Source organism: Canis lupus, chromosome 10, assembly GCF_048164855.1.
Source record: "Canis lupus baileyi chromosome 10, mCanLup2.hap1, whole genome shotgun sequence".
Lineage (NCBI taxonomy): Eukaryota > Metazoa > Chordata > Mammalia > Carnivora > Canidae > Canis > Canis lupus.
In genome coordinates, this window is record NC_132847.1 from 12,791,911 (window position 1) to 12,817,916 (window position 26,006).

Here is a 26,006-nt window from a genome sequence, read left to right on the forward strand (position 1 = left end):
AGCACACATACTATATGTGTTACCACCAGGAAGCCCTGAGCTGGAGGGATTTATGCTCATATGCCACAGGAAAAGTTAGCATAAAAAGTAATATTGAATTTTCTATTCCTCTGTGTTAAGCTAAGTATGATTTGTTTTCTCTAGTTTTCCCCAACAGCTGCAATCCCTCTAATACCATTTCTTCCAAGTCTGATTTATGAAAAATTATATTCCTGAAAATGCACGAAGTACAATAGTTTTGTTACTTTTTCCTATATATATTTTTTTCAGAGCCTTGTATATCTTGTGAATAAGATCAAAACACCTAATACTTCAGTGAGATTACAACAGCTATTTGTTTTTGTTTTTAATGTAAAAGACCTACCATCATTGCTTATCTTTGTTAGTTGTAAGTCAATTAAACAAGATAGTACATAATTAAACTATGAAATCATATGTATTATTTACAAGACTCGAATTCCTCTTATTTTTAGTGTTAGAAATTCAAGAGTTCATTCACTTTTGGAAGAAGGGTAAAGGTTATGAAAGTCCTCCTTTGCCTGGGGCGGGAGGGGAGGGAAGGAAATCCTAAACAATAGAGTTCAAGGCTTAAGGTATCAGAGAAATGGTAAATAAAAGAAATAATCCCCTTTACCGTCCCAGTTTACTGCCCAGAGAGCAGATCATAGTCCCATGGTTTCACCACAGTAGAGAGAAGAGCCAGAGCCCAGTCATCTCCCCCAGTTAAACACAGGGATCTGGAAGTCTGGAGACACCAAGGCAGGTAGAATTAATTTGGTTACCTAGCAAAAAGGGGAGAGTTGCAAAGAGAGAATAGTCTACAAATCTACAGAGCATCATCACCCACACATGTGAAGAAATTGCCTAACACCCAGGAAGAACCTGGGTGCCTAACACCTTTAAGAACCTTAAAGCATTAAAGTAAAAATGTCCTTGTCAGTGTGGAAAACCTTTCCATTCAAGAGGCACATATACAGGATTCAGTTTTACCTCAGAACAGGTTAACATTGTCTCTAAATAAGGCACTGTCCTAGCCTTACCTAACAAAATTTAGGAGACCCCAAAGAGTCAACTGCTTCCAAATAACCTAACTGCATCTCTACACAGAGCTCCAAAATATTTATAGAAATATAAAAGTATCTAGCACTCAAGAAGGTAAAATCCATAAAGGCATCCAATTACAAAATCCCTAGGGATACAAGCAGCCAACTGTGATCCATAAGTAAAAAAATAAAAATTAAAAAAAATCACGCAAACACAATCAGCGATATTTATAAATTGCACTTCATGAAAATTAACAACTCCTGTTCTCCAAAGAACACTTCTATAAGAATGAAAAACAAGATACAGACCATTAAAAAAAAAAAAAAAAAAAAGGCATTTCCAAGTTCTATATCTGATAAAGGATTTCTACATAGACCATCTAAAAAACTAAATACTGGACCAAATATTTAAATACTTAATACACCACAGTAAATACAGTATCACAAACATGCAGGTGAAAGAATACTCAAGATTAGTAATTAAGGAAATGTGAATTTAAACTGAGAAAATAGCACGCACTTGTTAAAATGACGAATATTTTAAAAGCTTCATCATACCTAGCAAGATTTTGAAGAAAGTGCAACAAACACTGGAACGAATAATGAAAGAAACACTTTCTAAAATATTTTGGCAGCTTCTTAAAAGGTGAAACAGACAAGTGACATACAATCCAGCAATTACACTTGCAGGTATTCCCTCAGGAGAAATGAAAACATCTGTTGATACTGCTTCTACTTATAACTGCCAAAACCTAGAAATAATTCAAATATGCAATAAAAATAAATGGAGAAGTGCTGATATAGTCTTACAATGAACTACTTCTCCACAAAAAGGAGTTGGTTACTGAATACAGAGCAATGTGGGTGAATCTCAAAATTATTTTAAGAGGAAGTAGCAAAACCAAAAAAAAAAAAAAAACTGTGCATACTCTAGAATCCTGTTTTCATACAGTTTTACAAATTCTAACTAATCTTGTGACAGAACACAGATCGACAGTTGTCCAGAGATAGAGAGGTGCAGAGAGGGATTAGAGGAAGTGATGACAAATAGGCACAAGACAATTTCGGGGTTGGACATTTCATTTTCTTGATTGAACCGATAGGGTTTCCCAGATGTGTACACAGAATAAAACTTAAATTGTAGACTTTATAGATATGATGTGACCATGTATCGAATTCCAATAGTTCTTAAAAGCAGTTTTTAATCCGACGATTAAGAAAAATTTACTTCAGAATTTTGGTTATTTTAGGAATTGCACTAAAACAAACAAAAATCTTTGCGTCTTACATATCTTCATTCATTTCTTACCAGAGTGAAGTGATGTATTTGGTGGACAAACTCCAGAGAAGAAAATGCAACACCTGAACGAGCCCCCTTCTGGGGTGCCTTTTCTCAGACCGGCTTTCCGGGGAGTATTCATTCTGGTTTTCCCTCTGCTGTGCAGCAAGAGACCTGGACTGTTTAAAAAAAAAACCCCACTTGTATTTAAAATGAATAACCCATATTGTGTTAAAACTAGCCTTCATTAGTCTAACAAGTATATGTGAAAGTTTACCACGTACCAAGTACTGATCCTCGCTCCATGGATAACAATCACCAAGAGATTCTTGGTTTCTGTGCTCACAAATCGGACCCTATTCTAGTGTCAGTGTGGTTGATTTAACTTTTGGATCAAGTGCTTCACTATCCCTTGTTTCCGTAGCCTTTTCCCCTGTCCATAATTTATAAAAACAAATACCAGAACATGTAGTTTTGTGCCCTATCACTTAACTCCCCACCCTGAAATCCTCCATTTATACTCTGGCATTAGGGGTTGCCAGAGACAGACGGTGTGAAACCAGTTCACCTGAAGGGCTTATTAAACACAATTGATGACACTCATACCTAATGTTTGTGATTCACTTGACCTGGGGTGGGGGAAGCACACGAATTTGTGTTTCTAACAAGCTCCCAGGTAAATCTAATGCTGCTAATCATTAAACCACACCTTGAGAATCATTGTGTTAAAAGACCCCTGCAGGTACTAATATGAATTTAAAGAGAGGCTGACTCCTGGGGATAAATATTTAGCCTCCTTTTAGAACTGGTCATATGTTGACTAGAAAAGGTAAGAATGGAACAATTGCTTTGTTCCTGACCCTGTAACTTTCAACTTTCCACTTTTGAGTCTGACGTTAGCTGTGATCTTGTCATGTATGGCATTTGTTATGTTAAGCAACTTTCTATTTCTAGGGGTTTTTAATAGACATGTAATTAACATAACATTATATTAGTTTCAGGTGTACAACTTAATAATTTCATATTTGCATATATTGCAAAATGACCACATGGTAAGTCTAGTTAATAACCATCGACACACAGTCCTATCATTTTTTTTTTCTTATGGTGTGAAATTTTAAGATTTTCTCTCTTAGCAACTTTCAAATACACAAGAGAGTATTATAAACTACAGTCACCATGCCTATGACTTAATTTATTTTATAATTGCGAGTTTGAACCTTTAGAACCCCTTTACCCATTTTGCCCACTTCCTACCCCCATCCCTGGCAAACACCAATCTGCCATGTATATGAATTCTGTTTTTGTTGTTTTAGATTCCACATATAAAATCATACAGTATTTGTCTTTGTCTGACTTACTTTGCACAATGCCCTCAAGGTCATCCATGTTATTGTACAAGGCATGATTTCCTTCCTTTTTTATAGTTGGATAATGTTCCATTTTGTGTATGTATACCACATTTTCTTTATCCATCCCTCCACCGAAACACAAGTGTTTCCACATCTTGGCTCTTCTAAATAATGCTGTAATGAACATGGGAGTTCGGGTATTCTTTTGAGTTACTGTTTATTTTCTTCAGAAAGATACCCAGTGGAATTGCTGGGTTATATGGTAGTTGTATTCTTAAATTTTGGAGGAACCTCTAAACCATTTTCCATAGCAGTGCACCAATGTACATACCCACCAACAGAGAACAAGGATTGCACATCCTCTACATGCCTGCCAAGACTTGCTGTCTCTTTTTAATATCTGCCATTCCAACAAATGTGAGGTGCTATCTCGCTGTGGTTTTGATCTGCAATTCCCTGGTGATCAGTGATGATGAGCATCTTTTCATGTACCTGTTGGCCATCTGTAGGTCTTCTTTGGAAAAATGTCTATTCAGTTACTTTGCCCATTTTTAAATTGGATTATTGATATGCTTGTTTCGCATTAGAATTGCATGAGTTATTTATATATTTTGAATACTAACCCCTTGCCAGATATATTCCTACCAAAAGTCTCTTCATGAAAATCTAGATTTTTTTTTTAACTATCAAGTGCCTCAAAATCACATTCAGCCTCTAGCCATTACCTAATTTAAAACCACTTCCACATTTTTGGTTATTTTTGACAGTAGCATCCCAGTACCAAAATCTGTATTAATTTCACAAAGCTACCAGAAGAAATACCACACAGTGGGTGGCTTAAAACAACAGAAACTGATTCTCTTGCAGTCCTGAAGGCTGGCAGTTCAAAGTCATGTTATCAACAGAACCATGCTCCTTCTGAAATTCTTCCTTGCATCTTCCCAGCTTCCAGTAGTGGCCACAATTCTTGTTTCTTAGTCTGTAGCTCTATCACTATGATCTCTGCCTCTGTCAGCCCCTTGACATTTTCCCCATGGGTCTCAGTACCTAAATTCCTCCCTACTTACTAGGATACCAATCATACTGTTAGGGCCCATCCTAATGACTTCATATGGACCTGATCATATCTGCAAATACCCTATTTAAAAATAAGGTTATGTTTCCAGGGACCAGGGGTTATGACATCAACATATTTTTGTGGGGGGTAGGAGACACAAATCAGCCCATGGCAGAGACCAAGCCATCTCACTAAGTAAGCCCTGTGAGTGATTTTGTGATCAAGTGTGTTTTTTTTTTTTTTTTTTTCCCTCCGTTAGTAAGGATTTATGGGCCTATAATTTAGGAGTCTTTTTGGTTTCTAGAGGCGCAATTCTCCTTATTTCCTCTTGGAGTTTTTAAATATCCTTTTCATTCAACAAGAAAGAATTACCAAATTGGCTTTCTTCCCAGGATTTATATTTATATATTGATAAGTCATTATCATTTTTCCCCTGGATAATTCAGCATAACACTCCACTGAATTATAATTCACAAGAGGGAAAACGGAAGACACTTTTGCAGAGTTTGGGTGCAAACTGAATAATTTGTAGGAGATGCTAAGAGATGTAGGGATCAGTTTGGCTGCTGTTTCTGAGTTGAGATTAGGGCAAGTGGGAACACTGGGAATTGAGTATTATTACATGGTGAGGGTAGTTTAGCAATAGGTACCCTCAGTAATAGGTGGGCATAGAAATGTAGGTCTGGTATCATCACTGATAACAAAGCAGTCATCAGCCAAAGAGGGGGTTGTTTTAGCATTCTTCAGCTGCAGTACAACTCCTTTGGGGAAAACGATGTTCTGTATTAACTTTGCAGCTGGCTCTGTGTGTGCTCTCAGACTGAGTAATTGCAGGGGTTTCTCTTCTCTCTTTTAGTTCAATTTCCTCTTTGTCTTTTTCAGTCTGGAGAGTTCTTTACTCTCTCATGACTAAAATTCTACATGGTGTGGACTGTTCCCAAATATCCTTACTTCATGTTGTCCGATGACCACTGTAGATGTCAGTTTCTTCATATCGTGTTCCTTTAAGGCTATGTTTTTGCAAAGGAGTTCTTGTTTATGTTTTTTATCCTCTACTGCTTCTTGTTGATGTTGGTTTTGATTGGTTTGGGGAAGAGAGAGAGTTAAGAAATGCCATGCTCCTCCATACTAGACTCAAGTGAAGAAATTATTTTTATCTTAAGTCAGAATAAGTACCTGAAGTGGGATCTTAGTATTTATTCAACATGGGATGAGTTTGATAGGGATGCAACTATGCAATGATAATATGATCAGTTAGCCACTACAGTGAAAAACTAAACTACAGAAAGGATAACATAGGTATTTTGTTTATGTGTATATGTAATTTCTGATTAACACATAAGATTAGGTCTAACTACAAACAACACCTTTTTGGAAAATAATCACCCACTCCAGTTATCTTTATGCAAGTTATTTTTCCACAAGTCAGAAAATTAGTATTATTCTATATATTGCCCCTAAGAAGATCATCCTCATTCAAAACTGGAATTCTAAACAAAATGAATATCAAAAATGATCATTTGTAGAGGAATGACAAGGAGATGGATATTGATTATTTTAGGATCTTGGTGGTACATTAAAAATTGAAATCGACTTTATGAAGTACATTTTAAGGACACAGAAGTATAATACTTTCATAGCAATCCTGAAATAACAATTTACTTTCTTTTTTTTTTTTTTTTTTTTTTTAAGAAAGGCTGTTAGGGGCACCTGGATGGCTCAGTCTGTTAAGTGTCTGCCTTCAGTTCAGGTCATGATCTCAGGGTCCTAGGAATGAGTCCCACATCGGGCTCTCTGCTCAACAGGGAGTCTGCCTCTCCCTCTCCCTCTTCCTGGTGCTCCCCCTGCTTTTGCTTGCTCTCTCTCTGTGTCAAGTAAAAAAATAAAATCTTTAAAAATTAAATTTAAAAAGGCCTTTAAAACTAAGTGGAAATTATGAATGTTTGGAAAAAGTTGAATAATTTTAACAAAGGTACCAAAAAAATCCACACACTCAAAACTATTAAAAAAAAAAGAAAAGAAAAAATAACTGGTACTTGCAAACATTTCACTCCATTTATATTTGTGAAATTCATTTTCTGGTATACACATAAAAGAAACATTTTTAAAAATTTAATATGAACTTCTTTGAACTGACATCTCATTTCTGGGAAATGCTATGGTTGTCACACATACTTGTCACAAAAGCAATTACTCTGAGTGCATTTTCAAGTAACAAATATTAAAGAGGTAGACGGTCACAACATGGTATGAATGTTCATTCACACAAAATTAAAATAGCAGTAGCAGTAAGTAAAACAATCCTGTCAGTTAAATGAAGTTAAGGCCAGTCTGGGGAAGATGCTTAGTAAAGAAAATGGAAAAAAAAAAAAAAAAAAAAAAAAAAGCACTCTTAAAAATAGAGGCCCATCTTTTGAAAGGAGTTGTGCTAAACATAAAAAAGAGAAAGCATGAGAAATAAGAGAGTGGGTGAGGAGTGAAAGTGATAGAAAGAACCTATTTTTGTTTTAAATACATATTACCAAGACTCATGTACAAAGCAAAAGATACAGGGCTTCTCAGGTCTGGCAAACACTTTTTCAAGCAATGAATTCCAAAATAACTTTTGACAGGAGAATTTGTTTATATTAGCATATAATCGCAACTGGAATATACTGCTACTGTTTAAAAAAAAAGAAATTTTAAAAATCCTTCAAGGATATAGAGACTTCTTTTTTTTTCTTCTTTCTATAAATTTATTTTTTATTGGTGTTCAATTTGCCAACATATAGAATAACATCCAGTGCTCATCCCATCAAGTGCCCCCGTCAGTGCCCATCACCCAGTCACCCCCACCCTCCACCCACCTCCCCTTCCACCACCCCTAGTTCGCTTCCCAAAGTTAGGAGTCTCTCATGTTCTGTCTCCCTTTCTGATATTTCCCACTCACTTTTTCTCCTTTCCCCTTTATTCCCTTTCACTATTTTTACATTCCCCAAATGAATGAGACCATATAATGTTTGTCCTTCTCCGATTGACTTATTTCACTCAGCATAATACCCTCTTCTAAGAATTTATAAGAACCCTAGAAGTTAAAAATCTGATGGAACATAATCAAGGACATTTTAAATAATGTTAATTGTAAGAACATTTTCCATTTTCAAACAATTTTAGTTCTTGTGTTACCAACATTTAACATAAATCAAAGTTAGGTATTGTACAAGGTATGGGTGTCTTTTGGGAGAAAATTAGAAAGGTTTCATTACACCATTTGAGGTCAAACAAACATTGCTACTTTGTTTACCCTTTCACAAAATAAATATTAAATTCTCTAAGTTTAAAACAACCAATTCTCCTCGTTTTTATAACCTATATTTTAATATATTTGCAGTTTAGTTATACATATTTTTAGTAAGAGGTCTGCTTTTTTGGAAAATGCAACATTGAGCTTTTACAAATTCAGCCTGTCAAACAAGAACCTCAGGAGAGGTAGATGGATCTTGGAGAACAGCTTCTTGAATCTATAAGGAGCATCTACAGGTCTAATAAGGCTGTTTTACATTCATAGTTGGATGGTGTCCTGGAAACATTCCACAGATGCAACATACAGCCTAGAACATTCCTTAGACAAACTCCACGTTAAAATCGTTTTGTCCTTACTAACTTCTCTTCAGAAATCAGCTTCATCTTTAATAACGTCAGACAATCTCCTTAATTTAGCCACAGGGTTAGGTAAGACAGAGAAACCACTCACTGTCTATAAAAGGTAGATCCCAAGGGCAGGCTCAGGTGTAGGCAACTTTAGAGTATTAATGAACTGTACACTACACTGGTTTGGAGGGCCCTGGCCCATCAATGTTGGTTTACTTCAAGAATTTTGGATATTATATAACAGTATCACTTCAGTAAAAAACCTTAGCCATTAGCATAGTGACTTTTCTGAGTTCTGCGATGACATGTTTTCTAAACGTCGTAACGGTCATCAATTAACGTTATTGTTAGTCTTTTATATCCTTACAGCTTTTCTGATTACTTCTCAGTTATTGAAAGAATACTGTTGATATTACCCCCTATAGTCATGAGTGTATTTCTTTTTCCAGTTTGTCAATTTCTGCCTCACATATTTGGAAATTGAATTTTTAAGTCAGTATATGCTTATGTATATCTTTCTGATGAATAAGTTCTTTTGTCATTATGAAATGCCCTTCTTACTATTAATAATAATTTTTGTCCTGAGTTTTATCATTATTGTGTACTGGCAATATCTTTTTCCTTTTTATTTTATTTTATATTTTTTTACTTTAACTAAACTTGTATCCTTAAGGGTGACTCTTTTTAACAGCCTGGTAGTCAAAGGGCTCCATCTCTTTAAAGATGACATAGATTACCTAGGAAATAGGGTTTCATATTTTCTTTGTGAAAACTTACACTAAGGATTTCCAGGGAGAACTTGGGGCTCTCTATTTGGAGCTGACATGTAATCACAGATCTTCCAGCAGAGTGAGTGACTTTTAGAAAATTGGACCAATGAGCTACACCTTGGTGTGAATATGGGGCTCCTGCTCTCTATACAGGGCACTTTGTTACAAGAGCACCACCTTTCTTGTGTTTCTTACCTGAAAAGATTTTCTAGAAGTATTCCACTGTCCCTCCCCAAACCCTGAAACACACAGAAAAAAACACAGGCATTTTCATTAATTTTTACTTTTAGCAAAAGTTCAATGAAATGACTCTAGAAATCACAATCACTCTTGGTGAAACCTATCTCCAAGCTTGCCTCTGGACATGTATGCTTGAGGATGGAGAAGAAGTCCAGGTTTCAATTTTCCTAATTATTTCACATTAGAAAGTCACAGTTCCGAATTCTTATGTCAGATAGACAGGTGTGTGTGTGTGTGTGTGTGTGTGTGTGTGTGTGTCTGAGAGAGAATGAGAGATGACTGCCTTCTAATAAATTGGTGAATGGCTGTGAATATGCTCCTAATATGATATTTAGGATATTTTTTATCATTACTGTTGGACAGGAAGCCCTCTGTTATTGTTGAAGATACAACATTAGTAATATGTAGTTTCCACACCAAAAGAGCTTAAAATTCAACACTGATATTGCGGTAAAACAATTGTGTAAAAATCATAATTCAAAGAAGATAAGGCCTTCTTCCACAGATAAGTGTAAAAAAATAGGTTGCCTGGGTGGCTCAGTTGGTCAGGCAACCAACTCCTGATTTCGGCTCAGATCATGATCTCAGGGTCATAAGATGGACCCCCGTGTCTGGCTTCACACTGCTTCACACTGATGGGGGGAGCCTTCTTGGGATTCTCTCCCTCTCCCTTTACCCCTTCCTCCTCTTAAAAAAGAAAAGATTAAGAGTAAAAGGTGAACAATGCCAGGAACATGAAGAATGACTCCATGAAGACTCTACATTGCATGCGTTTATCCATACAGTAATCTTAGAAGATACACACAAGAGAGGTGACTATTATCCTCACTTTACAAATGCTCTCAGCATCTATTTACCTAGCCCACATTCATCCAGCCAAGAGATAATAGAATAATTATTCTAACTCAAATCATCAAAATTCAAACATAGAGGGAAATATGAATTCTACTCTAGAATTCATAGTTCATTTGCCCTCTATTTCTAACTGTCAAAATAACCTAAACTAAATCATTTAATTCATTGGTCCCTGCACTCTGTGGTATAAAAGCAGATATTTTTATACTGATGATCTTAAGTTAGTTATCAAGTCCTTTAAGGTTGTCACATATGTCATATACCAAAATAATTTCAGAACTTTCCATTGACAAATTACAGAGGAAGGAAATAGGAAGTGTAAGTTTTCACAAAGAAAATATGAAACCCTATTTCCTAGGTAATCTATGACTCAGAAAAACACATTCAAATAAATCATTCTGAAAGACTGATATTAGATAAATAATAGCCAGTGTGAGAAGGAATCCAAGAATAGGGAAATGGCCATATCACCCCTCCCCTTTTTGCTTCTTTTAATATAGTGCTTTATTTGGAACTCCTTATTCCAGTTTGTAATAAGAACTTGATGCTTTGGCTTCATTCCTCACCATGTGTGGGTGATTATGGAGGAGGATGGCTGTCTGTCAAAAAGCAGATGATGCCCACAGAATGTCTGAAAATATAAAACTGCTTATTGCAAAGTGATTGCTTGGGTTTATCTGCCATGCACAGACTGTCTGGTCGATAGACAATGTAATTTGAAGGAGACAGTTGTGTTGACATGTAGTATTGAAAACACCCCTTTAATTCTTAATTAGCAGCGTGAACTGAATTTCTTAATTTTTTGAAAGAGATACCTGAAAACTAATCACTATATGACACTGCTTATAGTCAACATTATTTCATTATTAGCAAATGATGCACTTATCATTCACTTTGTCACTATTTTTAAATATCATAAAGCTTCATCTGTTTTTGATTGTAATATTTTTAAATTCCAAGATATTAATATTCCCTTCTATTAGTCATTTAAGCATACAGATGTTGTTTGCATTTATTTTTGAAAGATCTATCCATGATAGGCTAAAAGTATTGTGGTAAAGTTAGATTTACTTGCAAAAATTCTAAAATAATCAATCAAATGTAAATTTTATAATTTATAAGAATTGTACAAGATGAATGAATGTGATAAATAAATATTCTCACTAAACTCCATGTAGAATTTATAGGATTACTTAAATTTTCTTTGTAAATCAAATAGTATATGAAATGAATAGACAAATATACTTAGCAGTGACCACCCTCCATGTATTCCTTTTTAAAAGTGCTTTCAGAAAGATTAATAAATAAAATGACTAGCTTAAAATAATGCAGTGTGTGCTCAACTGCTACAATCTACACTAAAATTTTTATTCACCATTCGTTTTATAAGTTTTACATTTTGGTTTAAAAAAGAACTCAATATTTTAGGGAAATTCTCACAGGCGTACTGCCTTTTTCACTTTGGGAAATATATAAGATTAAAATAATGAATACATTGTAGCTACTTATGCCAATATTTCCCTTGATAGGATGGATTTCTAAATTTTTTAAATTTTTTTAAAGATTTTATTTATTTCTTCATGAGGGACACAGAGAGAGGCAGAGACATAGGCAGAGGGAGAAACAAGCTCCCCATGGGGAGCTCAATGCAGGACTAATTCCCAGGACCCCAGGATCACACTCTGAGTCAAAGGCAGACACTCAACCACTAAGTAACTCAGGTGCCCCGAGGATAGATTCTAAAAAACTTGAATTCCTTTGGGGCACCTGGGGGATGCAGTCCATTAAGCATCTCACTCTTGGTTTGGGCTCAGGTGGTTATCTTGCTCAGTGCAGAGTCTGTGTGGGATTTTCTCCCTCTCCCTTTGTCCATACCTCGCTTGTGTATGCATGCACTCACATCCTCTCTCTCTCTCTCTCTCCCTCATCAACCAATCAATCTAATACAACCCACAAAGCTTGAATTCCTTCATCTACTAGTCTGCTGAAATGACTAAGAATGTTACTGGAAGCATCTGTATTTGTATTAACAAAGCATTCATCACCTTGTGTTCAACTACTAAAAAGATTCACAGTACTAAATCATGTTCTCTTCATGGAAGAGCTTCATTACAAGCAGTGCAACGGCAACAAGAGAAATATGCATCACAAGGCATCCATGGTCACAGACATAGCCTCTCTGTTCTCTCAGTCCTGGGCCCTATAGTACACACCTTGTCTCTTCCAGTACAGAAGCACCACCTATGTGTGTATAAAACACCTTAACCTCAAGAAGTGTGATATTTTTTTCATAGTGGAGAGAGGGTCTGTTGTGGTGAGCTGGTCATGAAGGCATAGTCTAGGCACATTCATGTTATGTGACCATCTGTGATGTGTTTTCCAACATCAACAACCAGTTTTCTAATTCAACACCAGGTAGATGTCCAACAATTCAATTCGAACTCTAACTATTCAGAGCCAGCACAGATCCCACAGGTTACAGGTACAGTCCCATAAGACTGCCCTAACATACTAGCTGTAAATTAGGGTACTCAATCTACTTGCATTTCTGTTTTGCTGACTACAAGTTTAGAGGTTCTCATGACCCTCTCCATTCAGGTTCCATAATTTGCTAGTACAACTTACAGAACTCGGAGAAGTACCATATTTACTATTCCAGGTTTATTATAAAGGATACAATTCTGGGCACTTGGGTGGCTCAGTCAGTTAAGCATCTGCCTTCGGCTCAGGTCATGATCTCGGGGTCCTAGGATGGAGCCCATGTCAGGTTCCCTGTGAAGAGTCTGCTTCCTCCTCTCCCTCTGCCTCTCTCCCCTCCCTCCCTGCTTGTGCTCTCTGGTCTCTCTCTCTCTCTCTCTCAAATAAATAAATAAAATCTTTTAAAAAAAAGAAAGAAAGATACAACTCAGGAACATCCAAATGGAAGTGATGCATAGTGCAAGGTACGGGGGTGTCAAAGGTGGTACAGAGCAGCCACAGTCTTTCAGGCATGTCGCCATACCAGCATGTTGATGTGTTCTGCAACCTAGAAGCCCTCCAAATTTTAATTGTTTGAGTTTTTATAACCCAATCTTCAGCCCCTCTCTCTTCCCCCCAAATCAGGGCCTGGGTGAACTGACAGATCCAAAGCTCTAAGTGTATGGTTGTTGCCTTGGATGACTTGAACCCATCCTGAAGAATCATCTCATTAGTGTAAAAAAACAAAAACAAACAAACAAACAAACCTCTGACACTCAGTAAATTCCAAAGTTTTGGCAAATACATAATACTATCCTATCCCTAACCTCATACTCCATGGAAACAAGGCAAAAATCATAAATCCAGTCATTATTACCAAATAATGCTGATAGGCTGGAACATCCTACTCTTGAAACAAATTACAAAACCACAGTTACATAACATTATTTATCTCTAGTTAATTTATTTTATAACATTGGCCAAACATCACTACTGTGCTCCAGGTAACTTTGGAGGTAAGAATGTGATCAACTCAAATGGGAGAGATTAACCTGTACTATGTGGAATCTGTAATGAGAAGGCTAGCAACACAAGTTCATTTGTTTAAAATATAGAGACTTAATGTCCTCCGATAATGTTAACATATTCCTCTTTCTATTGGAAGGTAGAAACTAGGGGCAGCCCGGGTGGTTCAGTGGTTTAGCGCCGCCTTCGGCCCAGGACGTGATCCTGGAGACCCAGGATCGAATCCCACTTCAGGTTCCCTGCATGGAGCCTGCTTCTCCCTCTGCCTGTCTCTCTCTCTCTCTCTCTCTCTCTCTCTGTCTCTCATGAATAAATAAATAAAATCTTAAAAAGAAAAGGAAACTCAGCAAATCAAAGCTAAAAACACAATTCATGGGCACCTGGGTGGCTCAGTCAGTGAAGTGTCTGCCTTCCGCTCAGGTCATGATCTCAGTGTTCTGGAATCGAGTCCTGCATTCATTGAGCTCCGTACTCAGCAGGGAGTCTGCTTCTCCCTCTTCCTCTGCCCTTCCCTCTTGCTTGTGTGCATGCTCTCTTGCTCTTATTTGCTGTCTTTCTCAAATAAATAAATAAATAAATAAATACATACAATCTTTTAAATTATTTTTTATATTTTATTTTTAAGATTTTATTTATTTATTCATGAGAGGCAGAGAGAAAGAGAGAGAGAGAGAGAGAGAGAGAGGCAGGCAGAGAGAGAAGCAGGCTCCATGCAGGGAGCCTGACATGGGGCTTGATCCCGGTCTCCAGGATCACGACCTGGGCGGAAGGCGGCGCTAAACCGCTGAGCCACCGGGAGTGCCCAAAATCTTTTAAAACAAACACAATTCACAATCAATGTCTGTGACAAAGAACAATACAATTAAAATGTGTATTTTTCATGGCCTGTCAAGCGGGAACTAGGGTAGCCTCTGAGGTGAGAAATATGCTATGCTTATTTTCCCATTTAATTGAACGGAAATGTGCCCACACAAAGAATTCAGCATATATTGATTGGGTACAAATGAATGGCAGCAAAAAAGAACAGCGACTTACCTACATGTGTAGGTTTTATGTAGTCATATTAACTGAACTACAATGGACAGAATACTAGGCTAGAGACTTTAATATTGTGACAAAGCTTTACAAATTGCTTTCACCTTATCAGAGCTAACTGTTCTATAATTGCAAAGCATTTATTTGTTGTGGGCTAAGAGTAACCTTTGCTACATATGAAAGCCATGATTTTAAGCAAAATCGGGGCCTGTGTAAATTATTTGCAGAAGAAAAGAGATATCTTTTACTCAAAATATCTCCACCATCAGTCTGTTTTATGACCTACAATTTCTACCATAATTCTCCTCCCCTTCCTCTTCCTTCTTATTTTGTCCTACCAATATTACAAATGGCTCTTAAACTTCAAACATATCTGAGAGAGGTACCCTATTAAGCCAAATGAACACCTTCAAGTACCTCAATACCTCCCTACAGAGAGGATGAGAATACTGGCTTGGTAAGTTCAGATATAGAAGAAAATCGAGAAGGTAATAAGACATTGCAAATCCAGGAGCTTGGGAAGACAGGAGCTAGAGGTAACAGAAAGGACAAGGGTGGGTAGGTGGTGATGTAATTTATCCACTTCATTTAATCACCCAAAAGTATACTGTATATTTGAAAAATATGACACTATCCCATTTGGAGAATATTCAAATGTGATAGAATATTTCAAGTCAAGGAAAACACTGGTTTCCTCCTCGTACTCTTGTATAGGAGACACTGGTGGTTGCTTCCCTGTCTATCTGTATGCCCTCTCTCCTTCTTTATAGAACTGTCATGTTGTTCATGGATCCACTATGATCCTGACATTTCTGAGAAGTCTAGAACAATCTGCAGTCCCAAGGCATGGATCCTAAATTTTATAAGCCAGTCTCAGTCATTACCTTACCCTTGACAATTGGCCTAAGTGTAGATTTGTGATATAATTTTCGCCAATGCAAGCTGAGTGCTAAGCCTGGGTCCAGATCCTGGGCAAGGTGTTCTCAAAGAAGCAGACATTGTCTCTTTCCTTTGGCACCACTGTGTCTTGGTCTGACACCTGGAAGTATGGCACCCTGGAATCTGGTCTGAAGACAAAGCCCAGATGATGAGGACTGTAGAGAAGAAAGATGATTATTTCATCAAGCCACTATCTTACACAACCTTAGATGGGCTCTGACTGCCCTTGCTATGCAGGGAGAATAAAGTCCACTACTCTTCACTGCCACTTGCAGACAATGATTTCTATATTGTCAAATCCCAGGTACACCTTTCAGTTCTTTTCTTACCTCGAATTTATAGAAGCTTTGACACATTTACCGATTTTTTTTTCCTTCTCAATATATATGGTTTCTATGAAAGTAGAATCTCCATTTTTTTTTCCTTCTGCATCACTTGACACTTCTAGATCTCCCTCTGTGTTAACCACTAAAATCTGGGGTTTCTCAAGGCTTAGGCCTTGGGCCTCTTTTCTTTTTTTCCTCTACTTCCTCCATAGTTGATTTTATTTTTCCTTGGCTTAAACTACCACCTATAACCTGATGATCCCCACAGGTACATCTCTGCTACAGACCTGAGGTATGCATTTCTGACTGCCTGATTGGGATAGCCACTTTGGTATTCCACAAGTCTCTCCTGCTGAAAGAGTCCAAAATTGATTTGTAGATGATTCCAACTAAACCACCTCCTCTATAGCAAACCCAAACAGGCTTAAATGATGCTTCCAGTTACTGGTCAGTCAATTCAGAAACCTACGAGTAAGACTTGACCCATTTCTTACATCCTATCTACCAGCAATGTGTCTTGAATCCATCTACCTCTGTCTCTCTAACACCATTACTGCCTCCTTCATTGAGAGCAGCAATACCTTTAGTCTACACAACACAACAGCCTCGTACCTGAGGTCCCCATTAGATTTCCTATGATCCATCTCCTATGCAGCAGCTAGAGTGTTCTTTTATTATTTATTTTTTGCTTGTTTTGGTGTTTTTGTTTGTTTGTTTGTTTTGAGAGAGAGAGTGTGAGCTTAAGTGGGTGAGGGGCGCAGGGGAGAGGGAGAGAGAGAACCTTAGGCAGGCTCCACACCCAGCATGGAGACTGATGTGGGGCTTGATCACATAACCCTGAGACCATGACCTGAGCTGAAATCAAGAGTTGGACACTTAACCAACTGAGCCACCCAGATATATACTACATCTTCTTTATCCATTAAAAAAAAAAAATGAAATCTTGCCATTTGCAACAAAGTGGATAGATCTAGGGAGTATAATGCTAAGTGAAAAAAATCTGTCAGAGAAAGACAAATACTGTATGATCTTACTCATATGTAAAATTTAGGGAAAAAAAATGAGCATAGGACAGAAAAAAAGAAAGAGGCAAACCCAGAAACAGACTCTTTAACTGTAGAGAATTGATGGTGGCCAGAGGAGAGGTGGGTGGGGAAATGGGGAAAATAGATGATAGGGATTAAAGAGGGTGCTTGTGATGAGCACCGGGGGTTCTACAGAATTATTGAATCACTATATTGTACACCTGAAACTAATATAACACTGTATATTAATTAACTGGAATTTTTTTAAAAAATTAAAAAGCATTTAAAAAATGAAATTAGATCATTGCAAAAGCCTCTTGTTTCAATGCCATTCTGGTCTACTTATACCTAAATCTCAAATGTTTTAAGGAGCTGAGACCAGCATACGATCTAGACCAGCTGACCCTTCCAATATCACGTCATGAGTTTCTGACATGTTCATCATGCTCTAGACACACCAGTTTCTTCCATTGCCTTTGAAGGGGACAGACCTTTCCCCTTCTATTTCACTGGGTTAATTCCTGCTCCTTTTTAGGTTTCACCCCAAATATTTCAAAGTGATGACAGACACAACCATCCCATTTAAATTGTATTCCCACCTTTTATTCTCTCTTATGGAACTATATCATTCTAGCTGTAGAGCACTTATGAACACTTCTATACAAATATATAAATGTGTGCAGGGCCCCAGATGGCTGTTGGTTAAGCGTACAACTCTTGGTTTTGGGTCAGATCACGATCTCAGGGTCGTGAGATTGAGCCCTAGGCGGTTCCCACTCAGTGGAGAATTTGCACCTCCTCTCCTTTCCTTGTGCTCCTCCCCCACTGCTTGTGCACTCTTTCTCTCAAATAAATAATTCTTTAAAATATATACATGCACGTGTATATATACATGTATGTACACATATACATCCATATATGTGCGTGTATAAAGAACACATATATATGCGTATATACACATACACACACACAAACATTGGTATATTTAAAATCTGCATCCCCCTCTAGAGAATAAACTTCAAGATAATGAGCTAATGTCTCTTTTGTCCATCTAGCACCTACCACTGACCTTGGAACTCAGCCAAGGAGGAGTCCAGTTTTCATAAAAGTTCGAGGCAAGTGAAAGTGGTCACTGATAGGGAAAAAAGCAGGTTCTTAGAGCTACAGATGGGCATGCAGTTCCTAGACTACAAAATGGTATTAGTGAGCAGGGCTGGCCTATCCTAAAGCTAAGGCAGAGGCAAACAGCATTTATATTATTTCCATATTGCCTTATTGATACAAATATCCCTTAGTCTTCAATTGTCATAAGATAGGTTTCAGTTATACAATCTCAAACAAAATAAATAAGTCATGTTCCTAATTTTTATTTCTGATATTTTATGGCTACCATAACATTACAATTAAATGCACTGGTTTGTTTTTGTTTTTTTTTTTTTAAGATTTTATTTATTTTTTGAGAGAGAGAGAGCAAGAGCTCAGGAGAGCTGTAGAGGGAGAGGGAGAAGCAGCCTCCCTGCTGAGTAGGGAATCAGATTCTGGATTTGATCCCAGGGCCCTGGGATCATGACCTTCGCCAAAGGCAGACACTTAACCAACTGAACCACCCAGGTGCTCCAAAATTAAGTGCATTGTTACTAAATATTGACTTGCTACAAATTAATGAAATGACTGATTCCTACAGATTTGAATAATGTTACAGAGAAGAAAAAAGTATAGTAGAAATAGCATGACACTCTATCAGAGCTAAATTTGAAACCCACTTCTAACAATTACTAGTTACAGATTTGGAGGAAGGTTACCTATTTTTTAGTACTTGCTTTCTCACTTGTCATAACTAGGCTATATTTCCTTCTGGCAGGATTCCTTTATAAAGGAATGCACACAATAGTAAACATTGCAAGTCCTGGCACAGTAACAAGAGCTATAATGCTGCAAATGATCAAAAGCTAATAATGTAATCTTATTGTATTTTGTAATCTAATTTGTTTTTTTTTAAATTTTTTTGTATTTTTTTTTTGTAATCTAATTTGTTAATGAAGAAGCCAATATATGTAATGTTTTCAAGGGAGAGCACAGCTAGACATATTGACTAATGAGTATTTGTGTGGACATGAAACTGGAGCTAAAAGAGTAGATAAAATATATGAAAAGCCAAAAGAAGAATTTCTGTGGTTTATGATTAACTTTCAAATATGATTATACTGAACAAAAAGACATTAAAGGCATTCAAATTGGCAAAGAAGAAGTCAAACTCTCCCTCTTCGCCGATGACATGATACTCTACATAGAAAACCCAAAAGTCTCCACCCCAAGATTGCTAGAACTCATACAGCAATTCGGTAGCGTGGCAGGATACAAAATCAATGCCCAGAAGTCAGTGGCATTTCTATACACTAACAATGAGACTGAAGAAAGAGAAATTAAGGAGTCAATCCCATTTACAATTGCACCCAAAAGCATAAGATACCTAGGAATAAACCTCACCAAAGATGTAAAGGATCTATACCCTCAAAACTATAGAACACTTCTGAAAGAAATTGAGGAAGACACAAAGAGATGGAAAAATATTCCATGCTCATGGATTGGCAGAATTAATATTGTGAAAATGTCAATGTTACCCAGGGCAATATACACGTTTAATGCAATCCCTATCAAAATACCATGGACTTTCTTCAGAGAGTTAGAACAAATTATTTTAAGATTTGTGTGGAATCAGAAAAGACCCCGAATAGCCAGGGGAATTTTAAAAAAGAAAACCATAGCTGGGGGCATCACAATGCCAGATTTCAGGTTGTACTACAAAGCTGTGGTCATCAAGACAGTGTGGTACTGGCACCAAAACAGACACATAGATCAGTGGAACAGAATAGAGAATCCAGAATTGGACCCTGAACTTTATGGGCAACTAATATTCGATAAAGGAGGAAAGACTATCCATTGGAAGAAAGACAGTCTCTTCAATAAATGGTGCTGGGAAAATTGGACATCCACATGCAGAAGAATGAAACTAGACCACTCTCTTTCACCATACACAAAGATAAACTCAAAATGGATGAAAGATCTAAATGTGAGACAAGATTCCATCAAAATCCTAGAGAAGAACACAGGCAACACCCTTTTTGAACTCGGCCATAGTAACTTCTTGCAAGATACATCCACGAAGGCAAAAGAAACAAAAGCAAAAATGAACTATTGGGACTTCATCAAGATAAGAAGCTTTTGCACAGCAAAGGATACAGTCAACAAAACTCAAAGACAACCTACAGAATGGGAGAAGATATTTGCAAATGACATATCAGATAAAGGGCTAGTTTCCAAGATCTATAAAGAACTTATTAAACTCAACACCAAAGAAACAAACAATCCAATCATGAAATGGGCAAAAGACATGAACAGAAATCTCACAGAGGAAGACATAGACATGGCCAACATGCATATGAGAAAATGCTCTGCATCACTTGCCATCAGGGAAATACAAATCAAAACTACAATGAGATACCACCTCACACCAGTGAGAATGGGGAAAATTAACAAGGCAGGAAACAACAAATGTTGGAGAGGATGCGGAGAAAAGGGAACCCTCTTACACTGTTGGTGGGAATGTGAACTGGTGCAGCCACTCTGGAAAACTGTGTGGAGGTTCCTCAAACAGTTAAAAATAGACCTGCCCTACGACCCAGCAATTGCACTGTTGGGGATTTACCCCAAAGATACAAATGCAATGAAACGCCGGGACACCTGCACCCCGATGTTTCTAGCAGCAATGGCCACTATAGCCAAACTGTGGAAGGAGCCTCGGTGTCCAACGAAAGATGAATGGATAAAGAAGATGTGGTTTATGTATACAATGGAATATTACTCAGCTATTAGAAATGACAAATACCCACCATTTGCATCAACGTGGATGGAACTGGAGGGTATTATGCTGAGTGAAGTAAGTCAGTCGGAGAAGGACAAACATTATATGTTCTCATTCATTTGGGGAATATAAATAATAGTGAAAGGGAAAATAAGGGAAGGGAGAAGAAATGTGTGGGAAATATCAGAAAGGGAGACAGAACGTAAAGACTGCTAACTCTGGGAAACGAACTAGGGGTGGTAGAAGGGGAGGAGGGCGGGGGGTGGGAGTGAATGGGTGACGGGCACTGGGTGTTATTCTGTATGTTAGTAAATTGAACACCAATAAAAAAAAATAAATAAAAAATAAAATAAATAAATAAATAAATAAATAAATAAATAAAAAAAAAAAAACAAATATGATTATACTGAAAAAATATATTTCCCCACACATTTATGAAAATAATTGAATCTATCAATAGTTTGCCCAAGTTCATATTCTGTTATATTCTAATTTTTTTATATTGCAATATCCATGAAACAATGTTTTCCTTCTATTTCTACAGTCTAATGAGCCACCTAGATGCAAAGTCATGCTCAAATCTATTGGCAAGTTGCTTTACTACCAAAGAATAATGCTATCACTCATCTATGCACAAACAAGGCTTACATTGCCCTGAAAATCTGTTTAAAAAGTCAGAATTGAACAGTAAAGGCTTTGTTTCATACTCCAGAGCCACATGAAAAGTGATCTCATCTATTTGGCTTGTTTAAAGGTTTGTTTGCTCTTTGGAACCAAGCAATAATAATTTACCCTTTGCCATTTTTAATTATTTCTTTAAAAATTGCATAAAATTATCAGGAGAAGAAATGCCATCTATAGTATCTATGCAAAAGGAAGTACAAGAGTTGAAATACATTCACTTCCCTATCCATACTTTTAGTGCAAACATTGTTCATGAGCTACCCTGATGGTTATGGTTGTCCTTAGGGACAACATAAAAACAAACCAAATATTTCCACTTCTTCACCTGCTCTCAGTTCAGCTATGAAATCTGCAACTCCAAATCTCAAACTCAAACTATTGCAAATCATTTTTCATTTGCCAAACTCCATATCAATCATGCTCACAATAAATTCTAGCCACCCCATTGTCCATAATACCACCCCCAATAATGCTCTCTAGAAAAGTAATTTTTAAAATTCTGAACTTTTGGTTTGCTGATTTTTTTTGCTTCCTTATAAATTCTTAGCCTTGGGAAACAAACTTTAGTTTGTTTAGTAGAAAATCTACTAATCATAAATACAAACAAACTTTCATTTCTTTTATCTTGCTCTTTTGATGTATATTTTATCTTTGGGAATATTTTCAATAAAACTCTCTATATAAAGGTTTTATTTCCCCTTAAAAAATGTAGTTAAAAATTTGACTTCCTCAAAAATGATTCATGTGATGAATTTTAACATTTGTATAGTGGGAAAATGCAAACATACACATAAGAATAAAAATTAGGAAAAGTAAAATATGCTTAATGGTATTTAGGCTAAGTGTTAGGCAAATCCTATTATGGCTGGATACAAATCCATACACTCAGTACTCAATTGGAATTCAATAATCAAGTAGATAATTTTAACTACTAAACTGCTTAGGCCAGCTACTACAAACTTTCAACATCTATTGCTTCTGCTACCTGACAGCATACTCAATGTTTGCCTTTCTTAAACACAGTTTTAGTCTTAATGTAATGCACAATCTTACTAAACAATTTTAGGCAAAAATTATCTAAGAGTATGTTGCCTCTCCCATTTTCACAAAGCTAGGCAATATTTTACCCAGATCATGTTCAAAACTTAATTGGATTTAAGTAGGAGTTAGCCATAGCTCACCAACCACTTCATCACATTATCAGATTGCATTTAAATTGTTTTTAGGTAATTTAAGGAACAGATTATTTGCAGGGACTCTGGAAATAACAACACTTTCCCACAACAACAATCAAATCCCCCTGGTCATCTGTTTTTAAAAGTCAAATCCCTTTCACCCACCCTGTGAAATTTTTAAAAGTCAGATTCGCTGTCAAAGACTCCACAACGCTACATAATTCCGCTTGATATCCAAGCCAGGAATGAGAATAGAATGCTAATCTCAGCTCCACCTCTAGCTCTTTTCAGGCGATACACATGAATTTCAGATACCAAAAATAGTTTCATAGTCTCCCTCCTCTGGTCCTTTAAAATATTATTTAGCAATCTTGGGGTAGAGTCTTTTGGGTTTTCTATGTATAGTATCACATCATCTGCGAAGAGGAAGAGTTTGACTTCTTTGCCAGTTTGAATGTCTTTTATTTCTTTTTGTTGCTTGATTGCTGAGGCTAGGACTTCTAGTACTATGTTGAATAGCAGTGGTGAGAGTGGACATCCCTGTCTTGTTCCTGATCTTAGGGGAAAGGCTCCCAGTGTTTCCCCATTGAGAATGATATTTGCTGTGGGCTTTTCATAGATGGCTTTTAAGATGTCGAGGAATGTTCCCTCTATCCCTACACTCTGAAGAGTTTTGATCAGGAATGGATGCTGTATTTTGTCAAATGCTTTCTATGCATCTATTGAGAGGATCATATGGTTCTTGGTTTTTCTCCTGCTGATATGATCAATCACATTGATTGCTTTACAGGTGTTGAACCAGCCTTGCATCCCAGGGATAAATCCCACTTGGTCATGGTAAATAATCTTCTTAATGTATTGTTGGATCCTATTGGCTAGTATCTTGTTGAGAATTTTTACATTCATGTTCATCAGGGATATTGGTCTATAATTCTCCTTTTTGGTGGAGCCTTCGTCTGGTTTTGGAATTAAGGTGATGCTGGCCTCATAGAACGAGTTTGGAAGTATTCCATCTCTTTCTATCTTTCCAAACAGCTTTAGTAGAATAGGTACGGTTTCTTCTTTAAACATTTGATAGAATTCCCCAGGGAAGCCATCTGGCCCTGGACTTTTGTGTCTTGGGAGGTTTTTGATGACTGCTTCAATTTCCTCCCTGGTTATTGGCTTGTTCAGAGAATCCTAACTCTGGGAAATGAACAAGGGGTGGTAGAAAGGGAGGTGGATGGGGGGTGGGGGTGACTAGGTGACGGGCACTGAGCGGGGCACTTGATGGGATGAGCACTGGGTGTTATGCTATATGTTGGCAAATTGAACACCAATAAAAAAATTAAAAAATAATAAAAAATAAAATAAAATATTATTTAAAAAGTAGGCAATTGTAACCATTCATTAGGTTTGTAGCCTCAGGAGTAGATGGCTTCAATCAGACAAAGTGGGAAACATCTGAGAAATATTCTTACCCACACCACTCAACAGTTAAAGGTGCATATTGATTCAACCACCAGTGCTAAAGCTTTTATGGAAAGGCTGGGAGAAATTTTTCTTTGTTGTTTCATTAAATACCTCTTGGTCAATTGTGACATATCTGCCATGGAGCGCCATTTCACAATGCATTCCATAGCACATGAAACTGGCACAAAGTTAATATATTTTACAAGTAAAAGAGTCATGATGTTTTCAGGTAAATTTGGGACACAGCAGGAAAGCCAAGTTGAGGACAAGTAAACAGGTTTTCTTCCCCAATTTCCCAGAGCTTTCCATATATTAATTTGAATTAGGAGCTCCCATAAATGAGAGTGTAAATGCAGTTTCTCAAAGCAGATGGAGGAGGGAGTACACAAATTGCAGAAAGAGACAAACTTAGGTACATACCCAGGTTTATCTTGTCATTCTACCTGTTGAGGTGGTGAAAACCTCTCTGTACTTGAGCCTCCTAATCTGGCAGATGATGCCAGGGATGAGAGACAATCTCTGGACATCCACGCATGAATGGGCTGATCCTGGGACTGTCACTTAGGTGCTAGAGCTCTAAGGCAAGTTACTATACACTCTCTGAATCCTGAAGCTTCCCTTTTGAAAAATAAACATAATGACTCAGTAATACTGTGTTGCCACCTGGTTGTCATGTTCTTTCTCGTTTTGCTTTTTGGCCTGGTATGACATCACAACATACTCTTTTTATCTTCTCATTCAAGTTGTGAGTTATTTCCTGAACTGGCCACCTCATCTGGCCAACCATTCATATTTAGATAAACCGAACCCCATCGGTATATTATGAAATCAGCACATTCATCTCCTCCAAAGTTATAAGCTGTTAAGGGACATATTACAAAATAATGTGAAAAAATTCAGACACTACACTAGCCAACAGAGTAAATGATGCTCCCAGCAAACTACCAGCGCCATCTCATGGGGCTGGCTTTGCCTTTGGTTGCTCCTCTGCCCTTGTGTTTTCTCTGGGAGCATATGACCTGTGTATACCAAGTGGTGTCAGAGGAAACAGAATGGAATGAGACTAAGGCATAATGTTCTGTTTTGGATGTACAATGGTAGGCTTCAGTCCTTACCTTTGGCAAAAAGAAAAGTTAAGCCAAGTTTTTTTCCTACCCATAAAATTTAATCAATGCCTACATATGGTATATGAATGAAAAGAAAAGATTCTATACTCACTTTCAGAAAGAATCTAAATGAGCTAGATTGCAACCATTTTAAACCTGCTGAAGTCCAGCATCTCCATTACTTCATCTATTTTTTACCCTGGTTATCGGTATATTCTTCCTACATCAAACAGACATACTTCAGGTCTTATGGTTCTTAACATCTCTGTAATTTTTGACGGTTGGTTATTGATTGCTGCCTTGTGAAATTTTCTTCTTCTTCAGTGAGCATGCCATGGTACTGTCCAAATTTACTTTTAACCCTCAAATCATTCCTATCTCTATGCAGCCACATCCTCTACCTAGCCTGTTGCACCTCTATCTACAGATTCAACCACTACCAATACACAGATTCATTAATTCATCAAATATTGTTTCAGTGCCTGTATATATTTGATGTCCTATGATTGACACAGAAAGAAGTACTGAAAGAAATGGGCATAGTCCTTGAAACTGGAGAACACACACACACTAAGTTGTGGTAAATACCAGAAATAAGTGGATATGGCATCATGTCAAAAATAATCAGACTGCAATGAAATGGAGAGCTAGCTTACACTGATTAGAAAATCTAATGGAGAAAACTTGGTTGAG

At 37.1% G+C, this 26,006-nt stretch overlaps 1 protein-coding gene across 11 annotated transcripts in view; it reads right to left on the reverse strand.

Annotated features, from left to right (window-relative positions):
• The window catches only part of LOC140641224 (palmitoyltransferase ZDHHC2-like), a 464,956-nt gene that overhangs the window by 145,045 nt on the left and 293,905 nt on the right, over nucleotides 1-26,006 (reverse strand). For 9 of the 11 annotated variants that reach the window (XM_072840733.1, XM_072840731.1, XM_072840737.1 and 6 more), the window contains 2 exons: nucleotides 9,327-9,370; nucleotides 2,353-2,501 (listed from right to left, as the gene is read on the reverse strand). In XM_072840733.1, the coding sequence (XP_072696834.1) occupies nucleotides 2,353-2,464 (112 nt within the window). In that variant the 5' untranslated portion in view covers nucleotides 2,465-2,501; nucleotides 9,327-9,370. Of the gene's footprint in view, nucleotides 1-2,352; nucleotides 2,502-9,326; nucleotides 9,371-15,633; nucleotides 15,839-26,006 lie in introns of all 11 variants that reach the window. The other 2 variants (XM_072840735.1, XM_072840734.1) reach the window with 2 other exon arrangements.